The sequence below is a fragment of the Pinus tabuliformis genome, chromosome 4_2 (assembly GCF_031772625.1).
Source record: "Pinus tabuliformis cultivar Carrire ecotype Pingquan chromosome 4_2, CPIR1, whole genome shotgun sequence".
In the NCBI taxonomy this organism is placed as follows: domain Eukaryota; kingdom Viridiplantae; phylum Streptophyta; class Pinopsida; order Pinales; family Pinaceae; genus Pinus; species Pinus tabuliformis.
The window spans coordinates 598008670-598034071 of NC_142304.1; the positions used below are offsets into that span (position 1 = coordinate 598008670).

Below are 25402 nucleotides of genomic sequence, written 5' to 3' on the forward strand. Positions count from 1 at the left end.
ATGATGGAGATAGTTGTGATATATATGTTGCAGGGATGTTTGCAATATATGGACTGATCGAAGTCATGGATTGAGGAGACTTCCTGTTTATGAGGGCATAGACTAATGGTTTATGTGACATTGGAGCGAAGGTAGGTAGCATGAGCATCTTTGGGTGTTGGAGCTAGTAGCACTTTGCGACGATGGTTGGTGGAGAGAGTTGTCGAGGATGACAACCATTTAGAGTGGGGGAGTATGTCAAGCCCACGAGTTGGCAGTTGGTGTGCGACAGAGTGGGGCGACGACACTCGGTTAAATGCGACGAGTTGGTGGGCGGTAAGTGGGCGAGTCGGTTGTGACGATGGGATGAGTTGGTGTTGTGATGAGTTGGGGCGGTTAGTTAAAGGCGCCCAGGACATGAGTTGCAACGAGCCAACAAAGGGTCGAAAAACTGAAAGCTTATACGGTGTGATGTAAGCTTATATGGTGCGGAGGTAAGCTTATACAATGTGAAGTTGGGCAAGTGGACCTTGCAGGGCGATGACATGGGCAAGTCGATGTAAAGTGGGGGCATGGGTTGCCGAGTTGAGAGGTTGGCCTCCACGTTATATCCTTGGAGGAGCGTATAAGTAGAGGACGCCATGGAGGAGAGAAGGAAGTCAATCAATCATTTAAAGTTCAAACATCTTAGAGCGAGTTCAAGGCAATGGTGGACGAGCTATAAGGTGGACGGACGGAGTAAGGGCTAGGGCAGGCAACTGTAGACCGAAGCATCGAGCCGAAGAAACAGAACGCAGAGTTTCGTGTTTCGAGGTTGCAAGTTGGGCACGTCTGCCCGTCGGGCAAACTGGGTAGGGTGTCGCTGGACAGGGTGGGCACGTTTGTTTGGTGGGCAACTCGTGGTGGCGTCGTTGCACGACAGGGTGAGCTGCGGTTCGAAAGACGAGTTTCTGTGGGTAAGACTGTGGTTAAGGCTACGGTAAGGCACGCGAATGTGCAGGCGAAGCACTGGGGCGTTGGGTGAGTTGCGGACAGGCACCGGAAGGGTGACACACTGAGAGCAAGGGCCGAATGGTGCGACGAGCTGCAATAACTAGTTTGTGCGACGAGCTTGTGCGGAGGGCGGCCCGGGTAGGGCGCCTTTGCCCGATGAGTTGGGCGACCTGACCCGACAGGGGTGGGTGCTCTTGAACGACGGTTCGGGCACTACTGAATGGTGCAGACTGAACTTTGATTTTTGATAGAAATTGTAAGAAGGAAGTTGGGGTTCATTTACAAAGACTGTACTTGTATATTTTGTAAAAGATTATTATTATCATTGTGGGCAGTCTCATATCAGGGAGTTGCCCCTCCCATTAAAGATTGTATCCGCTGTACACATGTTATAAATGATAATGATGATGAATGAAGATTAAATGAATGTTTCCGCTTTTTTATGAATGTTAAAGGCTTACAAAGTGAAAAATAAACTATGGAATGTTAGGTGTAGTCCACACTTGAAAGTATTGTTGAAAAGAAATCGGGTGGTGGTGCCGCACTTGCCTATGAGCAGTTGAAAAACTACCGGCAAGATAGGGTCGTGACAAAAAGTAACAGGTTGTACAAACTACAACTAGAATCACCAATGGCACTAATAGGCAGTCATGGAGACAAGGATTTGAACGAACTATGGCATAGAAGAATGGGAGATTTGCACCATGGGGCTTTGAGAATTCTCAGGAGCACTGTAACAGGAGTTGCGGATCTTAGTACAGAACAAGATGTTGTATGCAGAGGGATGTGCTCTAGGAAAGTATCCCAAGGCAACATTTCCTAGAATTAAAAACAAGGCCAAGAGTGTACTAGGATTGATACACTCAGATATCTGTGGACCCATGTCCACTAAAGCTCTTAGTAGTACCGAGTACTTCCTTACCTTAATTGATGACCACTGAAGGAAAGCTTGGATTTATTTTCTGAAAACCAAGGACGAGGTTTTTTGTCGATTCAAAGAGTTCAAGAATCCATTGGAGAATCTGACTAGGAAGAAAATAAAAGTTTTATGCTCAATAATGGTGGATAGTATGTCGATAAGGACTTCATTAATTTTTGCACTAAGGAGGGCATCAGAAGAGAGTGGACAGCTCCATACAATTTGGAGCAGGATGGAGTAGCAAAAAGAAAGAACATGACTATTGTAGAAGCATATAAAGAACATGACTATTGTAGAAGCATATAAGGCCACGATGTATGATCAGGATATGCTAATATTCCTGTGGGCAGAAGCATGCAACACATTAGTCTATGTTCAGAATAGAACTCCTCATCGGGCATTGGGCAAGATTACTCTAGAGAAAGTCTTCATAGGGAAGACGCTTGAAGTTAGTCATTTCAGGATATTTGGGAGCTGAGCATATTGCCGCATACCTGAGGAAAAGAGGAAGAAGCTGGATCAAATTGCAGAGAAAGGATATCTAGTGGGATATAGTGAGAACGCTAAGGCATACAAATGATATCTTCTAGGGAGTAAGAAGGTAGTAGTTCGACGAGATGTGAAGTTTGTGGAAGACAGGGCTTTCAGAAAATATCGAGAAATGCCTTCCGAGGAGTAGTCAAAAGAGGAACCGTTGGTCAAACCTCTTCAACCAACGGAGGAAAAGAATTCTTCCTCGGGTCAGGAAGAATCACAGGATGAGGAGGAGTTAACAGAAGCACCTGCGGGTGGAGGAATAACGAGCAGGGAACTTTGTCAGATTCTGTGAGATGTAGAGGAGTTCATCGGTGCGCCAAGGAACAATAAGAGGGAGTGAAAACAACCAGATAGATATCAGGCATTAGTAGCTCAGGATGGGGAGCCTGCCAGTTTCTAGGAGGTAGCGCAACATCAGGTTTGGCTGGATGCGATGGTAGAGGGGTACCACTCCATAATGGTGAACGATGTCTAGGAGGTAGTGCTAAGGCCTCAAGACAGATCAATGGTAGGTTCGAGATGGATCTAAAAGATCAAATACGCTACATGCAACAGTGTTGGGAAATACAAAGCCAGGTTTGTGGCTAAGGGTTATGCTCAGAAGGAAGGAATTGACTATGAAGAGACCTTCACCCCAGTAGCCAGGTATACATCTATTAGAACCATGATATCTCTTGCAGCACAGATAGCGTAGGAGATTCATCAGATGGATGTCAAAACGACATTTCTAAACGGTGTGATAAAAGAAGAGGTATACATTGAACAACCAGAGGGCTTTGAGACACATGAGAAGAAGTCCATGTATTTATATTGAAGAAAGCCTTGTATGGACTGAAACAGGCACCTAGAATGACGCAGATCCAAATCTCTACTATCTGGTTGTAGAGAATGAACTTCTAATATTATTAATATATGTGGATGATCTCTTCCTGACATGATCATCCAGGCTCATAGGGGATTGCAGGAAGAATCTAGCCACGGAGTTCGACATGAAGGATTTGGAACGAATGCATTATTTCCTGGGGTTGGAAGTTTGGTAGCAAAAGGGGGAGATCTTCCTTGGGCAAGATAGATATGCTACAAAAATCCTGAAGAGATTCTGTAGACCCATGGCTACTCCAATGATAACCAATTGGAAGAAGATTGATGCATTAGGAGACAAAGATGTTCATCCCACCTTATACACGCAACTCATAGGGTCCTTGATGTATCTGGTCAATACCAGGCCAAACATTTGCTGCACTGTGAACACCCTTAGTGAATTCATGGTGGAGCTGAAGAGGGCGCATTGGGCAACATCCAAACATGTTCTTGGGTATTTACAGGGAATAGTCGATTATGGACTCTTGTACACCAAGGGTAAGGATATCAGATTGAGTGGGTTTACTAATGCAGATTGGGCAGGAAGTTCAATGGATCAGAAAAGTACCTCTGGGTATTGTTTCAACATTGGATCAAGAATGACCTCTTGGTGCAGTAGGAAACAAAAATCTGTGGCTCCGAGCTCAGCTGAGATAGAACACATGGCCGCAAGCATAGCTTCGTGCGAGGCCATATGGCTTAGAAAACTGCTTGTGAACCTATTCAGAAGAAAGATGGAGGCGACCAGGATCATATGTGATAATTAGAGTTACATCAAGCTCTTTGAGAATCCGGTGTTTCACGGTCGGTCAAAGCATATTGATATCTGGTGTCACTTTGTCAGAGACTGTGTCCAACGAGGAGCTGTATAGTTGAGCTACACTCCTATAGGAGAACATGTGGCAAACATCCTTAACAAGGCCCTTGGAAGAACTAAGTTTGATTATTTCAGGGAGAAGATGGGGATGATAAAGAATCCATTTTAGTAGCAAAAATGGGTATGATGTTGCAGTGCAGTAGCAGTCAACAATAGCATGATGCGACATGATGAGGAGGAGTTTGCAGTGCAGATGTAGTGTTGGGAAAAAGGACCAGCAACAACACAAATGCATAGGGAGTTGCAGTGTTGGGAAGATGGACCAACAACAACACATATGCAGAGGGAGCTGCAGTACAAATGTAGCAGTGGTAGTGATAGAGCCATGGGCAGTAGTGCAGAGGAGGTTAAGCAGGGAGGCTTAGCATCAACACAGGTAACGATGCTGTATGATCAGAGTAATGCTGAGTGTGGAGTATTACTAGAGCACAGTCCTCGTTAAGAGGGAGTGTTTATTTGGGGTAGCATCGGATGTGCTCTAGCTATGAAAAATGGTGGAGAGGCTAAAGAACATGAGATTTCCAAGACCCAGAAATGGTTTGAGCAAATTCTAACCGTTTGGAAGATATTAAAATAATTAATATTTTTAATGGAGTTCTTAAGTCTAAACTTAGGAAAAATAAAATATTAATGGATATTAATATAAAACTGGGTTAGAAGGTTCCAAAAATCACGATCATGCCAAATCTAATCTTAGCCGTTGATTAGATCTAATCTTAGGTGTTGATTGGAGATCTAATCACGGCTGTTGGAGGACCAACAAGAAAAGTATAAGAGGCTCGAGGGTCAATTGGAGAACACACTGAGGGAGACCAGTCAGTTCGATTTCTGGAGCAGGGATAGCTGAGAAATTCGAACTAGTGGTCTGGAGAGCAATAGGAGGTAGCAAGTACGAAACAGAGAGTCAGGAACAACACCAAGGGAACAACACAGAGGTTGGAGAGGTAGACGCAGAGGCTGCAGACTGCGCAGTCACTGGAGGGCCTGCTTGGGTGACGCAAAGAGGCCCAGTGCTGTTGCAGAGAGGCAGGGGGCTAACGTAGAGGGTTTGGGAGCTATGCAAAGGTCAGCTAGGTTGACGCTGAGACTGGGGGAAATACTGAAGAATTTTCTTTCTGTTAGGTAAGCCAGTTTGGCACCCAGTTGTACTGAAGAATTGCTAAATAATAAAATCCTCGCTTGCTGCACCGATTTTCCAACATTGGGTTTTGCCGGGGACATTTGTCCAAAATATTTGTGTCGATGTGTTAAATTCTTGTGCATGTGTTTGTTTTTGTATTATGATGTGATATCTGCAGTAGAATTTATTTCAATGTTTACTGAAGTATTTTCATAAATAACTTATTCGGAAATAAGTAGCTAAAATAAATTAGTTGTTGCAGTGATAGAATTTTCACGCCATCATTGCAAAATGTTTCTCCAACTTGGAGGACAACTTGTCGATCTTGGCTGATGTTGCCTGCTGGTCCTGCTTTTCCTGCTTGTCCTTCTTCTTGAGAGGACACTGAGTATTGTAGTGGCCAAAGTCGCCACACTTGAAGCACTTAACCTTTGACAGGTCTTTCCTCTTCTTCTTCAGCTTCCCCTGCCCTTGATTGAGACCCTTTGATGCAAGGGCCACATTCTCCTCTTCCTTCTAACTCTTCACGGTCTTGCTACTGCTACCGCTGATGGTGCTCTTTACTAGAGCTCTCCTCATCTCCTCTTGTTGGAGATCGGCCCACACGCTGTCCCAACCAGACAAAGTGTCTCTACCCAATATACTTTGGAAAAACACTTGCCAGTGATCTGAGATACTATTTAGTGCCATTCATACAAGCTCTTTAGGTTGGAGTGCCTCCCAAACGGTTGTTAGCTGATCTCTGACCTCCTTAATTCGAGCGAGGAAGGGATCTATGCCTTCACCCTTTTGCATCCTAATAGTTCTCTCCTTCTCTAGGAGAAACATCTTCCACTGCTTGGCAGAACTCTGATATAGCATAGAGAGAGCTACCCACATTTCCCTGGTAGTGTTCTTGCCAAAAATGTGCAAGACTATGTGATCTTGGACTCCATCGAAAATCATCCTCTTCGCCTTCGCCATTTCCTTCCTGTACTCCTTCAATTGATCTGCATCTTGGGGAACTGCTACCACATCGTCCATGTAGGTTGTCAGGCCATATTCATCTAAAAGGAAGGACATCCTAGCCTTTGAGATGGCACAGTTGGAGGATCCCTCCAACCTATCTTGATCTCTAAGCCCTGTCGTGGCCATCACAAAAGCTGTTGAAAACTCTCTCTTTCCTTCTGCTTGGCTGCTGCTCTGCTATATGCACTCCCTTCTAGAGTGAGAGAATCTGCACTCAGAAAATGCCAATTTGCTGCTAGAAAATTGGAATTCTTGGCTAGACACCCTCTGAGAGAAATTTTCTCTCCACTGTGTGTGCTTTTTCTCTTCCACACAACACAAATTTTGCTGTTGAAAAATCCTTTGCGTCTAACCAAGGAACCTGCTTAGTGAAAATCTGAGCTATTGTTGCTCCCTCTAATTGCTGGAATCACAGGCTACTCAATTTTTCTACAACCCTGCAATTGAAAATTGAATTCCTGCCCCCAACAACTCGGCCTACCTGTCTAAGCACTGCATTGCCTCTAAGAATTTTGGCCTGTTACTCCTTCAGAGTAGCGAAATTATTTCCTTTGCTTCTAAGCTTCCGTGCTGAAAATTCCAAAACTGGAATCCCATTGCAACAACTCGAATTACTTCTTCTAATTGTTAATTAATTTAACAATTTATTTGCTACGACAAATATCAAATAAATCACATTGCAAACTTCACAAAGAAAACTATGGAAATAAAAAGTGTTGGAAACTGAGAAAATACTAGCATACACACAATAAAATTGACACTGTTATTTTTGGACAATTGTCCTCGGAAAAATCCAATGTGGAAAAACCGGTGCAACAATGAAGGTCATGTAGTAGTGAAATTCTAAGTACAATCTGGATGCACAAACTTGCAATCCACTACAGGAGATATTGACCACAAAAATTAGTGAGACAAATTTTGTCTCACTCGACACTGATCTAGCTCCAAAACTGGCTTTGAATGGGCTCCATGAAACCCTTTGATCAACCTCTGTGTCAAGCCTGCGCAGTCACTGGTACGCTCTGCCTGGAACTGCAACTGTTCAAGCCGTTTGTCCAATCTAGCCTCAAGAATGACTCGTTGGCACCTTCCGGAAAACTTCTTGGTGTCCAAGAACTGAATCAACCCTCTATCTAGCCAAATCAAATTGCTGCCTCTGAAGCTTTTGTGTTCCGTCTGTGCAGCCTCACTGAAGAAACTCAATCCTCTTGTCGCTGACTCTCCAGATCTGGAAAATCTCCTCCGGACTCACTGGCCCTGCCCCTCACTCATTGCTTCGATCTTCTGCTCTCCAACAACTGACTGCTGCTACTATGGAAATCGATCTGCTAAGGAAATCAAACTTTCTGGTGTATCTTCTCCAAGTGCCCATCGAATTCTTCTTAGAATCCTCTGTTGGGGCTCCAACGACCAAGATTAAATCTTAATCAAAGGCTAAGATTATCTTGAAGTCGATCTTTGTGAGTTTCTAGACAATTCTTACCTTGACTTAATTAAGTCTAATCAATTAACCATATTCCTTAAGTTTAGACCTAGGAAATATTTAAAATTGGTTAACAATATAATTAAGTCATCTTTAGGTGGAATTTCTAGAAACTATTTATGGGTTTTGGAGATCTCATGTATTCTAGCCTCTCCACCATATTTCATGGCTAGAACACATCTGATGCTATAAAAACTAACACCAACCGGCTTAGCATGACTAGGGCAGCTGATCCAAGGCCCAGAGGGGGTTTGTCTCACCCTTGATACATGGGAGGGTAGGCACCAGCATTACAGCCCTCATTTTGAGCAGTCTACAGACTTATCTTTCATCAGGAGACCCGTGAGACGAATGTTTGTGCCCCAAAACCACTATGGACACTGTTAACGCTCGAATCTGCCTCAGGCTGAAGAAGGCAAAACTCAAGGCAACATCAAACCACGCTCAGCCTCGTAGCTAGCCCTACGAGGACAGGAGAGGGCTCTCTCCAGGTCAATCTCGGAAATTACAACCAATGAGGTTCGAGATGACTGAAATTGTAACTAATCTTAGGCTAGGTATTAAGTGCAGAGGTTTAAAGTTGATTTTGGGGCTTTTGTTGAGTCGAAGGGAAAGGCAATTTTGGGTGCGGGGATGAGACACAGTTTTTGCAGAGATCTGATTGGAGCAAGGTAGGCAATTGTTTTGATGCCTTAAAAGCTAATGAGGTGAATAGATCTGACAGGTGAGGAGCTAAGGAGAGCAAGGAAATCTCAAGAATTCTCCTTAAACAGAAGAAAACATAGAAGATCAAACAAACTTAAAGGCAGAGCATACAAGTTATGAATTCTACCTTAACACTTCATTTGTTCAATTACAGAAGATGAGAGAAGGCAAATGATACATATAACAACTTACAAGCACTGAAAGAAGCACACCATCAAGACATAAAGCCACATGAATTCCAAAGAGTGCTGCAAAACCCTGGTCTTTCCTTTGCCAAAATGCTGAAGTAGAAATGTACAATAGAGTCTCAGCTTTTCCCCAAGAGTCCAACCATGAAAATGACTAAGAAAATACATAATATAGGCAAGCTAACTCATTCCCTTGCTTCTAGGGGTTGAGTTGATCATCCTAGGAGCTGTTTCAACCAATTCTAAACATGGAGCAAGAATCTAGTTGACCAAAACAACCTACTTCTAAAAAGAAGGAAATTGATTCATTACATTAATTTCTTGGTAATTTGTGAATGAACCATCTAGAAGGAGATAAATAAGTGCCATGTTACCTTACATACATCAAATTACATCATGTTTAGTTAAAAATCATCTCAGGGAGTGAAACTAGTGAAAACTGGCCGAGTTCTGAGCTGAAAGGTGAAAACTGTGCCAAAAAACCCTGTGCGCCGCGCGCCTTTCCACCTGCTTTTGGGGCACTTCCCAGCATCCAAATTGAGCTCACGATAGCTCATTGGAAAGGTCTGGATGTCTACTGTCCAACCCAAGTGGAATTTTCCAATCTGGTGTCCATTTGCCCCTCGAAAAGTGCATTCTCCCAAGACTGCTTCCTGTGTGTCCAAAAAGGGGCAGTGAGGTCATTTTTTGCATGTTTTTTGACCTTTTGGGGACCCAAACCTTGATGAAATGCCTTGGCAATAACTGAGCATTTATATTTCATCATGACAAATCCAAAACTGCAAGCCATTTGTGATTTGGACCTCCCAATCTTATGGGTCGCGCGCAGCGCGCTACGCGTTGAGCCAAAAAACCTGTTTTTAGGACAAAATTTTCTCCAAATTTCTTGAAATTTGGGCTGGGGGTCCCCAATCAAGTACCATGCTCAGCCAAAGAGGCTTCGGCCAAAATCTGAAGACGATCAAGCTCCTTTTCTCTTTTTTTGCTTTTTGACCGCTTTCTTCAATTTTGCCTTAAGACTTCTAATTCGCCCCTTGAAAACTAGGTTCCGGGCCTTGTAATGCATAGCCATGTGTTTTAATAATGCATTGTCTCTATTGGCCTTTTTCAGCCGCTCCTCCAAGTAGATGTTGACCCTCTCGAGATTAGCCTCTCGATCCTCATTTACCTCTTGCTCTAGAGAAGTGAACTCAATTTCTCTATGTTGGGTAGCTTGGCAATTCTCACGGATGTTCTGTAGCTCTATGATCACGTGCTAGTCCTCAAGCTGCTTATTCCGCTGCTCTAGATACCTGATATTTGACTTTGCCATCTCCAGCTGGATTTGCAAGGCTCGAATGTCTGTTTCTTGCTCTTTGATAATCTTGATATATTGGGCCTCCTCTGTTTCTGAAGCTGTCTCATCATCATGAATAATAACAAACCCTGATTGCTCACCTGAAGGCCTCTCCTCATGCTTGGGCTTCTTGCCCCTATCCTGTACCTGCGGTGCTGCTATCGGAAGCGAGGCCCCTTCCACACGAGGTGGAGATAACACTCGCTGTGCTGATGAAGTCAACGAGACCCCTTCCACCCCGGGTGGAGATAGTACTCGTCGTGTAGATGCAAATAAGGCCCTGTGGCCTCGCTGGTATGTCACATATGGAGGAGCACTTATATGCTCAGTCTCGGGAATGCCTGGCTGGTGTGAAGGTGCTCCCTCATCATGAACTATCTTGGGAGGTGGCTTTAGTGCTGCGAAATAATCACGGGAGATGAAATCTTCCCAAGTAATGCCCTGCTGTGCCAACTGATGCATCACTATGATTTTGATCAACGCATAATGATATATGCTCTTATGTTGATGTGCTAGGCTCTTCCTTTGTACTAAAGGCACCATCCTCTCTATGTTGCGACACATGAAAAACGGAATGTTCATCATACGTACCCTTGTGAAATGCATCAACAAACAGACATGGTATGCATAGAGACGCGAGAATCTGCCCTCACAACTGAAATATCGAATGATGAGTTTCATCAATGGTGCATACTCATCCCTCAGGAATCTGAAAGGAAAAACTGCACTCAAGTGTCTTATATACCCAGGCTTGTTATATGGCTCATAGTAGAATCTGTCTAACAGCTGGCGTTTACTCCATTCCTCACCTACATTTGGTATCCGAGTGGCCTGAGCAATAGTCTCGGGTGATAAGGTGAAATTCACTCCGGCAAGGTTTACATGACCATCCTGTAAATGTAGAACAAATAAACGGACTAGTTCCCGATGATGCTGGATTTGTGAGATCAGCTCACAGTATTCGAAACATGATTGATACCAAAAACAATCCATTGCAAGTGGACAAGCTTGCAATTGAGCCAAAGAAGTAGGCTCCTTCCTGACATGCTGACCACTTTTGCCACCTTTGTGATACCTCTGTGGCACATTTGGCACATTTACCTCCGGTGTAGAATCACTATCATAATCCTCCTCATAGACTGACTCGGTCTCTGACATGTTTTTGAAGACAAAATAGCTGGAATATATATATGTTGATGTGTAAACTGTGTGCTCAATCGCTTGTAGACTGTTCTTTTGTTCTAAAAATGCTGTGACCAAGGGGAAAAACAAATACACAAGGGAGTATTAGGAAAGGGGTAAACATTAGGGAATTAGGGAGTTTGGAAATAAAATTTAATTAGGGAGAGGAGGGGAAATCTATATATGAGAATAGGGTTTTAGGGTTTGGGATATTGAATAGGTTTAAGGAGTTTTTTTTTTTGTTTATATAGGGATAAGGGATTAGGGGTTTATTGATTGTAATGTAGGATTAATGAGTGGATTTTAGGGAATGAGGAATAAAGGGAAATTGGGAAAAGAACAAATCTTGGTCACAAAATTGTTTTCAAAACCTACAACAATTTTTTCATATTGGCAAAGGGAGGCTTTCAAAATCTTGTCTCAACGGCCATTATCCACGAACCCACCACATTTATCATCAAATACAAAGCAATTGCAGTGGATGAGAGCCTACCTGACAAATTGATGCAAAGAGGAGGTGAATTCACGCGTTTTTTGGGCTTAAACCCTAGTGCGCCGCGCACTTCGCCCAACGCGCCGCGCGCCTTTGATATGCCGCGCCCTTGTAGTTTTACACTGGGTTTTACTGTCTGATGTGCCGCGCTCCCCTGATGCGCCGCACGCCCAGCTCAATGCGCCGCGCGCTCTGAAACTGCTCCAATTTTCTCACGAACTCACAAACCCGCTTTGGAATGATGTTTTTCACTCTTGGCATGCAAAATGAGTTTGAAATGTCATGGAATATCTTTATAAAGACTCACTTTTAATTTTTGCTTGGTCCACGACCCATTTTGTAATGTTTTGTCATTGACACTTTTTCAAGATTTAATAGACTTGTGAGCTTTTTGGTTTCCTCCTTAAATTTGGTTGAAATAATGATTTTCTTTGCAATTCTTTGCAGGGATAGATGTGATATGATCTGGCAAAGGAGACCAAGGCTGCGCTTAGACGATTCAAGGACTAAAATTTTTGAAGATTTTTTACAAAAATGAGACTTGTCTTCAAAACAGAGTTTTGAAGAAAAGTCCTGATTTATCTGTATAATGATGAAATTATTGAAGTAACCACCTATCGAGAACATCCCTCTGGCCTGCTGGGCTTCTTAGACTTTGCAAAACAAGACTGACCCAAACCTAGACCTAATGACCAAGAACCATTGTTATGACCTAGAAATTTGAAACAGGACTGTACATGACCTTTGAAGACTTGTTTTTATGAATAGACCTGAACCAGCAGTGCCAAGCACGAGGGGAATGAGTAACAGAAACCATCCCGTCAGAGTTATGGCATGCCTAACGAAATGCAACTAAGTGAAATTGATGGGACACCTAAACATGAAATGCAAAAAGAGCTTTGATCTCTGACAGAGGGATAACTAGACCGACTCTAATAGACACTACATGATGATTTGCATGGAAAATTAGGGATTGTTGTCGCGCAGATTGACACGACAACGCTCAGACCGGGGGCTGTCACTCTGATCCCCGATCCCTCCGTTTAAGCCTGTCTCCTGCGGCTAAGGGGGGTAGTCCCTGTGAGATAAGGAGACCAACTGTCGACCAGTTGGTTGGGAGACACGAGATACGATATAAAAAGCACTCGATGGATTTGATTAATTTAGCAGACCAGTGCCTTAGGAGATGGTGGTTAAAATGATTACTTGTTAAATGATATGAAAAAATATGGACCATGAACAGCAATCATCTACCATCAACTAAATCACAATGCTCTTAGAATGACCAAAACGATATCCAGCAATTGAGAATTTAAAAAAAATGAATGCTTTAAACCACCACGAATCACAAACCATTAACCAGATATCAATTTCGCATCTCGACTTGAAAATTTAGATCTCAGCATGAAAGATGATAAATCCCGAAAATGACTGGATCTGACGAAGAGAATTTTCCACAAATTTTTTATACTTTTTTTTCGATTTTTTTTTTTTTTTTGGAACTAAAAAAGCAAAATTCTAAATCTAAACCTAAAACCCTAAAAGGCAAAATAAAATGAAACTATTTAAAATAATCTAAATCTAAAACTCTAATTTTTTTTTTTTTTAAAAGAAAATAAAAAATTGTAAAATCAAACAAAACCTAAGAATAAAAAAAAATTAATCTAAAACTTAACTTATGTCTAAAGTTAAAACAAAACCTCTCATTTTTATATTAAATAAAATCTAAGAAAAATGAAACTATGTAACAATATCCTAAATAAATTTAAATCTAGAAAATTAAAAAAAAAGAAAACGTGAGCCAAATTTTTTAAAACTTTAACTAAGCCAAATACCTATCACATGTTTATAAAGTCGTATGATGAATAAAACAATGAACAATCGAGAAAACGACGGAACGTGACAGGCTCAGAGAAAAAGAATGCGTACCACAGCCGAAAGCCTCAAACCGTTAAAGGACTTACGCTGCAGCGTTTACGTTTATTATACCCTGTCTCGGTCGACGGTGAATGCAGTGTTTTGCAATCGCGTTAGACGCATACAATGCCTAGATGCACAGATGGCCTTGCCTTGATCGCAGTCGAATAGGGCGTGTAAGAATTGTAACTCTGTCTACAGGTTGAAATGGCAGCACGTCGATAAGCTGGACGGCGGAGGCAGTAACCCACGCAGACGATGGCACGATGATAGATTGCAGTCACTTAGGATGAAATTGGTTTTTTTTTTTTTTTTTATACAGTCGTTGCCACGAATTATTGAAAAACCGATGCTGCCATGGGGTGTGGAAGCAGCAACTTCCTCAAATGTTTATTGCCGTCAACTAATGAACTTGCCACGAGACTGCAGGTACATGGCTTTCAGGCACCAGGAGTGTGGTGATTTATAACAAATGCGTAGGCACTTTCAGGTTGATGGTCAATGTGTTAACGAAGTGCAGTTTCATCCAAACGTCCTGATGCTGGCCTGATGGAATGCGTTGAATGATCTTCGCTACCTGGTGTCCACTGTTTGCAATTACGCAGCCTAGACGGCTATTGGAAGAACACGTGGGGAAAAATCCGGACAGAGAAAGACTTAAATCGATTGGGAATTTACCTGCCAAAAATAATTTCGAAAAATTTTCATGTGATAAAATGAAACCTAAAAAAAACCCTAAACCCTAATAAAAACTGCATAAAGCAAAAAATTTTTGAAACCCTAGATCAGAAAAATTTGAAACCCAGATTTAGCAGTAAGCACAGAAAATATTTTAAGAATAAAAATTTGAGGTTTTCACTGTGAAGAACTTCAGAAAATATCTCATGCAAATCAGATAAATAAACCGAATGATAGACCCAGGATCAAATCCAACTGGGCTCAACAAAAAATGCTTGCGGGAGTTGGCTGGTTCAGCCGAGAACTTCCCCGAACGCCCACAAAATTTCCTTCAATGATGTTTTCTGCACAGCTCAAAACAACTGTCAATAAAGAGGGTAAAAATGCTGCTAGATCTCAGGAAGTAATGGAGATACCTGCCATTACTTCAGAAACCCTAACGGCACTCAAACCCCAGCAAGTGAACAAGATACCTGTGCTCACAATACTCTACAAAAAGCTATTATTAATGGCTGAAAATAACATATGCAAAAAATGAAATGATCTCACAGCATTTTAAGAGAGTAACACCAGCAAGATATGGACCCCAAAGTCTTCTTTTATTAACCAGAAACAGATTTACAAGAGAGCTTCTTCCAGTACTGACTCACAGATCGAATATCTGAAATGACCACCTAAGACCCTATATAAAGGAAATGATCCCAACGGCTAGTTCGAATGATCCATGTAGAAATGATTTCGACCGTTGATGAGGATCAAGACATCTCTTGATCTCATCCGTCGATTTATTCACTTAAAATATTATTATTTTATTTAATTTTTTTAATTTTTTATTATTTTTTATTTATTTCATTTTTTAAATTTTTTATTATTTTTTATTTTATTTTTTTTAAATTTTTAAATTTCTTAATTTTTATTTATTTTATTATTTTATTTCATTTTTTAAATGGATCATCGAACTAAGCCTTTGGAAACATCACCTAGGACCTAGGACTTAGGACTCACGAGGGGATTTAAAACATTTTCAACCCTCAAGAAACATTTCATGATGACTTTTTACAATTTACATCTCAAGGGGACAACCCCACTTAATACAGACCCTCACAAAACACCCAGTTCTGCAACACAACTATAATCTAGCAGATCAACACACTAGGATTCTCCTAAAGTTCTAATGACAAAATCCATCCCGGCTTTGGGGTAAGGTTTGAAGGAAAACTCTGCCGATCCATGGATCGGTGAGACGAAAAACCTTCCAGGACGTAGATTACCACTAGAAAGTTAGGTCCACCTAGGCAATACACATACACGACTCATGTCTGCTAAGATTATTTACAATTCATACATGCAGACTGGGTTTACAATCAAAATGATCAAGCTGCTGATGACTGCTGGATGGCACGGACACGCTGATCAGGTGCTGCCCTTTTCTTGCAAAGAAAAAGGGGGTGTACTGCATGGGTAGTTGACCGGTAGAGGTCAACAGGGACCATCCCATAATTCATCTTTATTGGAGCCGTCTCTCTCTTCATGGCACTTTGAGAATTCAACGAGGCTTGCATGGAAAATTATGGACCATCCCATAATTCATCTTTATTGGAGCCGTCTCTCTCACCATGGCACTTAGAGAATTCAACGAGGCTTGCATGGAAAATTATGGACCATCCCATAATTCATCTTTATTGGAGCCCTCTCTCTCATCATGGCACTTTGAGAACTCAACGAGGCCTTCAAATGACCCTTCTTCATCATGACATCATCAATTCATCTTTTTCATAACTTATGATAGCTACTTGGTCTGCTTGTGACCAGGGCTTGTTTTGAACACTTTATTTTATAATTTTGGGGGCTCAGTAGTCTAATTCGATTTAGAGAGACTCATATAAATAGAAATGAGTCTCGCTTGTGAGAACTGATCATCATCACTTGAATTCTTCTCTTGTAAAATAACTCACACTTTTTCTTTGGAGACTATTGGAGATTCTTTGATGCATTTTGACATTTGGAGCTCAAAATTTTGGATCTTCTTTTAAGCTACTTCATGATTTGTGGTTGGATATATCATATTGTCATTTGTAAGTGCTTCTTGTTGAATATTTCTCTTGGAATAATGTCTAATGTATGGAATTGTGCAACTAGTAAATGTGCTTATGCCCTAATTTGTTGAATATAATTTTGTAAATCTATTTGGTTGGCAATTACATATGTTACTCATTGCATGAAAAATAATTAATGTTCCTAGTGGATGAGATTTTTTCTTTCTTCCATGAAAATCCATAAATCTTGAGTGAGTAAATGTTAAAGGTTGGTTGCTAGGGCATTAATCATTAGCCTCCTTAAGGATGGTTTTGGCCAATTTTAAATCATATAAGACCGCATAGCCCAAAGGATTAGGCACTAGTCCAAGATGTTTGGTGATCAACTCTTCTCCTCCCCATATTTTCTCTTAAATTTCGGTCCCCTAATGGTATGGCGAAAATCTAGGGCTTACAACAATTTTTTTTGGAAGTGATTTGTTTGGAATCAGAGGTTCCAAACCAGTGTTGCAGGAACCATCTCCCCCACCCCAAGGATCTGGAGGCAGATCCGTGTCCCGTACGGATCCACCATCGAACCTTCGGCGAAATCGTGGATCGGAAAATCGGATCCGTAGTTCCGCCTTTTTTGGCGACTCTTGGAAAATTAGATCCGTGGGCGCTCGATCTGCGGTTCCTACTGCCTGATCCGCCGATCCAGAAAGGATCGGGTGCGGATCTGTAGAGGTTCAGGTGTGTATCCACTGCGGATCGCGGGCGGTTCCAAGAGAAGGTGGACAGTTTTGCGGGGATTTTTTGTTTTTGTTTTTTGGAAATTTGGAATTGTTATGTGAGGAACTACACTTTCCGAATACTCCCAAGGTGACCCTTCATGCTTCCTAGATGGTCCCTAATGGTAATGTTAAATTCTTAAAGTAAAAGTAACATTCTCCTTTACCTTTCATTTCCGTCCTTTTACTTAAATTTTTAACGTTACCATGAGATGACTCAAAATGTTTGAGAGTGGTTCCAACCTCATCAGAATTCATATGGAGAAAATAGAATTTCATATCCCATTCAAAATTCATCAGACTTAATACTTTTCAGGATCATTGGGATTGTGGCATTTCATTGGATTATATCATGTATGAGGGCATGTGATTGGCATTTAATCAAGACCACCAAACCCTATATGTACCCCACTGTTGGTGTTATTGATTGTTGAACTCCTTTGTCATGGCCTTAACAATTATGTACCCTTCACTCAAGTCAAAATCATTGATCAGGCATGTTAAACTTTCTCTACCATAATATAAGGCTTGGATTAAGTTGTTTGATCAAAACTGGGCAATGTTGACTAAAATCCCTATAGAATTGAAATAGAGGCAAAGGCTAGACAAGAGAAGAGGAATCTAGATTGTAGGTGGTTGATGCTAGAATAATTAATCATTGATGTACAATGGATGCCATATCTATCTTGATTTATGTAAAAATATGCATGTTTTCTTGTCTTCTACAACTAATTTGGCATTTTGGATGTTTTTTTTATAATATAAATGCAAAATAATATATATATATATATATACACAGAGAGAGAGAGAGATAGATAGATATTGCATATATATATATATATATATATATATATATATATAGTAGACGCTTCCGAGATGCTTCACTTCCTAGATTTTTGGGAAATGGCACTTCCGCATCTCCGTTTCCAAAAAACGTTCTCGCTTCATGCATCGTTGGTCCAAACATCAAACTCGTGGTCTAGGCTATATATGGTCCAAGTTTGGTGGACATCCGCCCGAGTTTCATCCATAAAATCTCTTGCCGTAAGTTCTACTCCAAGAGGGAAAACCTAGGCCTTTCTCTCTTACCTTAGGGACTTATTTGAGGGTTGTATGAGCATAGTATTCATTGGAATGAATCATAAGAAACCCCTTCTCCTCTCTTGCCTTGACCTAGTGAGTACCTTGGAAGTATTTCTTCCCACAAAGTTTAGCCTAGTGAGAGTGTGTGGTTTAGCCTCTCCACAAAGTTTTGACACTAGAATACTGTCTGATGCTACAAAAACTAACACATCCCCCTTATGCGTATCCTCTCTTGCGCGTTTTCCCGACCTGGAAACTCGGCAGAACATTGTATTTTATTATGCCACAGTAAAATCAAAGTACAATATATGGATGCCCAAACTCATAATTCTCCAACAAAATAATCTGGCCAAATAATTTGTGAGACAATTTATCTCACCCGACAACTGATCTTGCTCCAAAATCTAGCACTGTCTGGGCCAATCAAAACCCTTGCGTAAGCCTTTGCTACTTGCACTACCTGTGGGGCTACTTTGATTTTGTCATTTTGCTAACTCAACCACTGGACATGACTTGCTTGGCCTCTTGGAACCTCTTCCGGCCACTAGCATCTGAATTGACCTCCTGTCTGGCTAAATTGAATTGCTCTCTGAAGCCTTCTACGCAGCCTCACTGAGAAATAATGCAGTGGTCCTGCTGCTGACTTCCCCGCATTGGAACTTCATCAAAAATCACTGTTGCTGCTCCCTCAATCACTGATGCTCTGTCTCAAATTTTCTCTTGTTGAATCTCTGCTACAGGATAACTTGAGCTGCCCAAGGAACTCACTCTCGCTCTCTCTCGATGTGTCTATCTCCATACCCATCAATTTGCTCTTATAATCGTTCATTGCTTCACCAATGACCATGATTAGATCTCCACCAATGGCTAAGATAATCTCAAACTCATTCTGTGTAAGTTTCTATAGCTTTCTCACCTTTCCTTAGTTAACTAATATTAATTAACCAAAATTTTCCCAGGTTAGACTTAGGAAATTTTTAATGATGGTTAAATAATTTAATTAAGGTGTTTCGCAAGCCTTTCTCGCGAAACTTTTCTAGGTTTTGAAGATCTCATGTTCGTAGCCTCTCTGACACAAATCGAGACTAGAACACCTGTCCGATGCAACAAAAACTAACACTCCCTCTTTGCGGGGAAGGTGTTCTGTCTTCTCCCGTAAGATCTTTCTTCATGTTGTTGATGTCTGACATTTTTAACAAAGTGTCACTGTCCACCAAGCTACTGTGCATACTCTGATTCATCTGCTAACTCTATAGCTTATCCATCGTGCATCTTTGCTGTTGTTGATATCTCCACTGCTGCCAACTCTGCTGTGCGTTGCAACTGATCTCATGCTACTGCTGGGGCTGTAACTATTGCAATTGAGAATCAAATCCCAACAACTGGCTTTGCAACTATGCATTGAGTCTCTAACTGCAACTAGCTCTTCTTTGTCTACTAAGTAACTATCTGTGCTCAATTGTCATTGTGCCCCTCAGTAACTAACTACTACTAGCTCTACAATTGTCCCTTATAATTTGACTGCGCTTGCTGAATAATATGATCCAACTGGTACTGAAATTCTATGGGCCCTTGTAGTAAGGGTACTGATCCTCATGAAGAATCTGCATCAACTTTGAAGTATCAAGCTCCTCCTCTAGCTAGAGGTATCACTGTTGCTAATGTGAACTCCTCCAACCTAGAGGTGAACTCGTCGATCTCCACTAAAGTTGCTGCTTGCTGCTCCCCCTTCTTGTCCTTCTTCTTTGGACACGGTATTGTAGTGACCAAACAAACCAGACCTGAAGCATTTGATTTTCGACATATATTTCTTCTGTTCTCCTCTCTTTGAGGCTTGTCCCTGATTGGGACCTTTCTTCGCTTTCCCTTTATATGCAAGGGCTGCATTCTCCTCATCTTTCACAATCTTCAGTCCTTTGCTACTGCTGCTGCTGGTATTACGTTCAACAAGACCAAGCGTCATCTCTTCCTGGGTGAAATCACTCCACAACGGATCCTATCCAGATAGTTCATCTCGTCTAGTGAAACCCTGAACGAATGTTGCCCACTCCTTGGTGAAACCGTTGAGAGCTGTATGCACTAGCTCACTATCTGGAGGTGTCACTCCAACTGCTGCAATCTCATCTCGGACATTTTGAATTCTGGTGGGATAAGGAGTCACTCCGTCACCTTTTACATCATGGTGGTCCTGAAATTATCCTTGAAAAGCATCATCTGGTTCTCAGACGGATCTTGAAAAAGCTTTGCGATGACATCCCACAACTCTTTGGCAGTGTTCTTGCCAGATATATGCGAAACTATATGATCTCGAACTCCATTGAGGATCATCCTCTTCGCCTTGGCCATCTCCTTATTGTAGTTCTCTAGCTGTTGCTGATTTGTAGGTATGGATACCACATTCTGTGCATACGTCTTCAGACCATGCTCATCTAGAAGGAAATTCATTTTGGCTTTCCAGACTTGATAGTTAGAGGCTCCATCAAGCCTATCTTGATCTCTGAGACCTGCTGTGGCCATTTCTGCGAAAACTAAAGAGTCAAAACTAGGAAATAAATAAGAAACTCCTCCCTTTCCTACTTGCCTCTCTTTACTATGGATACTTTCTCTAGAAATGCACAAACTGCTGCTGATTGCCTCCAGATATCCCTTCTCCGGTATTCACTCTGCGTGCAAGGTAATTTGCTCAACCATCCAGAAGTCCTCCAGAATCTAACACGCGATCTACTGCTCCTGAAGCTCATATTGTCTGGCCAACAAAACTGCTATGGCCTATTGCAACTAGAAATTTCAGATCTCCTCCTGGAAACTTGATCTGGAAACCCTCTGAGAAATTCAGGAAATTCCTTTTTAGTGTGCTTTTCATTTCCACCAAGGGCTGATCTGCTACTGCAAAATCTGCTGCTAGATCTGCTCACTGAACTTATTGACATGCTCATCGGATGAGCATGTCAACAACATCACAATGAATCAATGTAACATCTTTGGCTTTTGGGGCCATGGTGGACCTCCAAACTTGCTGCTGTTGCAAAATGCTCCAAGCCCTCTTATGTTCACAAAAAGCTTGACATGAGAAGTGTGAGGCAAATAGGTGCTTAAGGCTGGTTTTATAAGTTTAGGAGGCCAAAAATTGGAGGGAAACTGTCCATGGTTTCTTTAGAAACCACCCAAAACCCCAATTTGTGGACCCACACCCTTGCTGCATGCACTTGAGCTAACTTGGGCCAGTTTATGATGGAATGGGCTAGTTCACACTGGTTGGTACTGATTAGGGACCAAATTGGCCAGTTTGGTACCTAACTGGCACCAACCGGTCCCCAAATCGAGTTGATAGTTTGGTTTGATCATCAACAGTTGCTGACTGGCTTGTTTGGCTGGTTTTCTGTTCAGAGCAGCCGGGTTTTAAAACCATGGTTTGCTGTGAAATCTTCTGAACTAGTGCGCGTTGAGTGAGAATTGCCTCATCAAAATTTTCTTCTTCTCTTAAAGTGCCCATTGGAGTGAAGGAAGCAGTTGAAAAATACATAAAAGGAATAATTTGTTTTTCTTTTTATATCACAGATTGTAACTTTGTGTCACAAATCCGAAGTAATTTATAGCCGATTTACAATGACAAATGCTGATATACCATTCTTACATGTAAATCTGAAGTTTGCTTGCTGGTTTCAAGTGTTCAAGGGCAGAAATTTGAAGCCATTTTGCATGATATAGTTGAAGATGTTCTGGTATCATATCACTAGAGTTTCCTCCATGAGGCTAGTGAGCACTAGTGTGGGGAGGTGTACTGGTGACAACGGTATGCTTCCTAAGTGTTCATTTGATCCTTCAGTTTTGAGTTATAGCAATTAGAAACACTTATTATCTATAAATTAATAAGTCTGAAGTTTGACATATTTTGAATTTTCAACTCTATCAAAATATCCTTTTTTCAAATTGACAATTAAAGAACAGGTTGCATGAGAAAGTATTTTTAATTGCCCACTTTCTTACTATTAAAATTTATGAGTATTGACATTTGATTACAGGTTGAATTGGCGGGTTGCAAAGGAATGTGGACGGTATATCACAAGGGTTCAAGTAGCCATGCATCTGAATCTGCAAAGCTAGTGCCAGAAGAGGATGAATATCATGCCTATTTGATCATAAGTTTGCAGTCTCGTACTATGGTACGATTAATCATATATCTTCTGAACTTTAAATGCAAACTAAAAGAAATTGTCTTCAGTGGTCATAATTTGCTTTTGGAGAAGAAGCAGAAATACTTTGTTTTTAAAGTGGTTTGAATGTATAAGCTTATTTTGTTCTCTATTGGGATAATTGATAGTTATCCTAGATTATAATTGTCGAATGCATGATCTGGTTGGAACTTTATTCTTCAGATTAGTATTGTCCCTGAATTTAAGTTTGAACACACGTGTTTCATTATTTTCAATCTTTTTCATCTAATAAGCATTTGTTTTTAGTTTTCTTCTAGCTGAGCTTGTTAGTTTTTTTAAGAGTGCAGACATTCTTTAAATACAGAAGATTGGAGAGAATATAACATTTAAGTAAATGCTCCAATGGATATATGTTACAGGGAGGCTGAGATAGTCTTCCCATGTAAGGCTTATGTACCACGCCCCCACAACTATACAAATTGCCAGCGGCATCATTTATAATCCCCAAGTATGGTTATGGCGGTTTTTCATCTAATGCTTACATTAATTATGCGTCTTTCAACACAGTACTAATGTTCATATTAAAAGTACACATAATGCCCAACATACACACCCTTCTATACATTTTTGTGTATCTTGGTCATTATTCTGACACAGAAGCATAAAGTATCATGTTAATTTTCATTAGAGATAGATTGTTATTTGCTTTAGATAAATGTATTTACAAACTTTTCATTGTTTACATGTTGCATTCACACCATAACATCATAACACCATTTGTAATTATATAGAAAGAACAATAACATCAACAATGCAGCGGAACAGTAAGGAACAACAAAATAAAAGCATGCACAATAGAGATACCACGATTTGGTTGGAGACCAGGGCAAAGCTCGACACGGGGGAAAACGCAGAATTCAATTCTCTTCTTCTAATAGATATCCATCAATTGTTCAACTGAGATATAGAGTACATCCAGAGTGAGAGACATTAGTACGTCAGGTTTCTCTAGGGCCAATCCAAGTCAGTTCACAACTTCGATTGTGAACTGACTTCCGATAACCAAATGAGTTCAAAAAAACTTCTGTAATATCACATCAAGACACTGCCATACATGCAAGGTCATCAAGGAGCAAGGTTGTAGATCACTATAGTAACACTACCATGAAGATTTGCTGCCATCATGAATCACTGTCAACATATATCCATTACAAGTCACTGCCAGTGTTTTAAGAAACGACCGTTTCGAAATCGAAACGGCCTCGTTGATCCATTTCAATAGCAAATTTAGTGACCCGGCCATGGAAACGGTCCGGTTGGCCGAGTCATTGAATGACTCGGCCGAGTCACAAAGGAACGGCTTAGGCACACGTAAACAACAAAAAATATAATTTTTTAATGGATTTTTTAATTGTTTTTTGTTTGGTTTGGACCCCAAACAGTTATATGAATATGCTAAATGATTTTTGGGGTCCATTTCCCCCTCCCAAACCCTATTTAACACACCCAAGTGCTCTCATTCACTCACAACAGTCTTATGCATTTGAGTGAGAGTCTTCTTTGAGAGTTAGTGAGCAGTTCTTGAGCTTGTTTTGGAGCAGCAGTGAGGAGTCTTGGAGGAGCATTGTAGCTGGAGTGAGGAGCTTCTTGGGCAGCCATTTGGAGCAGCATTGAGGAGCTGATTCTTGGAGCAAGCTTGAGGAGGCAGTTTGTGCCTGGAGGTATTTTTTTCCACCTCTATAAATCTGTTTTTGCTTAGTAAATTTTAGGTGCATATCTAGAAAGCTTAGAGAGTGTTTTTTGTCAAATAAATGAACATTGAATCAATGTTTTTTTTTTTCATTTTCAGATTGTTTGCTTTAATTTCCTAGACAAAAAATCGCACCTAGAGCAAGAGATCCTGCTTGGGCATATGTTGAAATGGTTGATAGTCAAATGCAATGCAAATTTTGCCATAGGAAAATTAAGGAAGGTCCTGGGGAAATTCATAGGCTGAAACAACACTTGGCAGGGATTAGAGGCCAAATTACCCCATGTACCTCACCAGAAATTGGGGAGATTAGAAAGAATTTGTTGGCCAGCTTTGAGAAATTTAAAGAAGATAAGGCTAGGCAAAAAGACATACAGGCTGAAATTGGGAGGAAGAGGGAGATACAAAAAATGATGGCTACCAGCCCCCACTATGATTTTGAGGGTTCTTCCTCTATCCCTCAAACTGAGGCATCCAACCCTTTCCGATATGTTCCTCCCTCTTTTGGTTCTGTTCAAGATAAGGGAAAGGGTAGAATGAATTTGAAAAAGGGTGATGTGACTATCAAAAGTTATTTCACTCCCTCCTCTCCATCAGATGCACATGGTCTTGAAGTTAGTAAAGCTCAAATGTAGCCCACTTTAGATGACCATTGGAAGAAAGAATTGAGGGAGACTGCTTGTGAGTACATAGCTAGATGGTGGTATGATGCTGATATCCCCTTTAATGCTGCTCGTTCACCATATTATGAGCCTATGTTTGATGCCATACATGCTGCTGGAAAAGGCTTCAAAGGCCCTACTATGCATGAGCTAAGGGGGTTTTGTTTGCAGAAAGAAATTCAATCCATTAATGAGTATTTGCAAGAGTTCAGGAACTCATGGGCAAGAACAGGGTGTACCATCATGTCAGATGGATGGACTGATCAAAGAAACCGTACCATCATAAACTTTCTTGTCTTCTGCCCACAGGGAACCATGTTTTTAAAATCAGTTGATGCATCTGATAAGGTAAAAGATGGCCACTTGTTGTTTCAGCTAGTGGATCAGGTTGTTGAGGAGGTGGGGGTGGCTAATGTTGTTCAAATCATCACAGATAATGCCTCTAACTATGTTCTTGCTGGTAAACTGTTAGAGGAAAAACACAAGACCATCTTTTGGACCCCATGCGCTGCACATTGCATAGACCTCATGCTTAAGGATATTGGAAAATTAGATTGGGTCAAAAACACTATAGATCATGCCAAAAGCATAACAAAATTTAACTACAATCATACATTGGTTTTGAGCCTCATGAGGAAACACACTGGAGGCAAGTATATTATTAGGCCTGC

General features: G+C 41.1%; 1 protein-coding gene across 1 annotated transcript in view; it reads left to right on the forward strand.

Annotated features, from left to right (window-relative positions):
• Positions 1 to 25402, forward strand: part of CPSF160 (cleavage and polyadenylation specificity factor 160) — a 424028-nt gene that overhangs the window by 138871 nt on the left and 259755 nt on the right. Inside the window, exon 14 of the mRNA XM_089425698.1 lies at positions 22188 to 22328. Within this exon, the coding sequence (XP_089281824.1) occupies positions 22188 to 22328 (141 nt within the window). The remainder of the gene's footprint in view (positions 1 to 22187; positions 22329 to 25402) is intronic.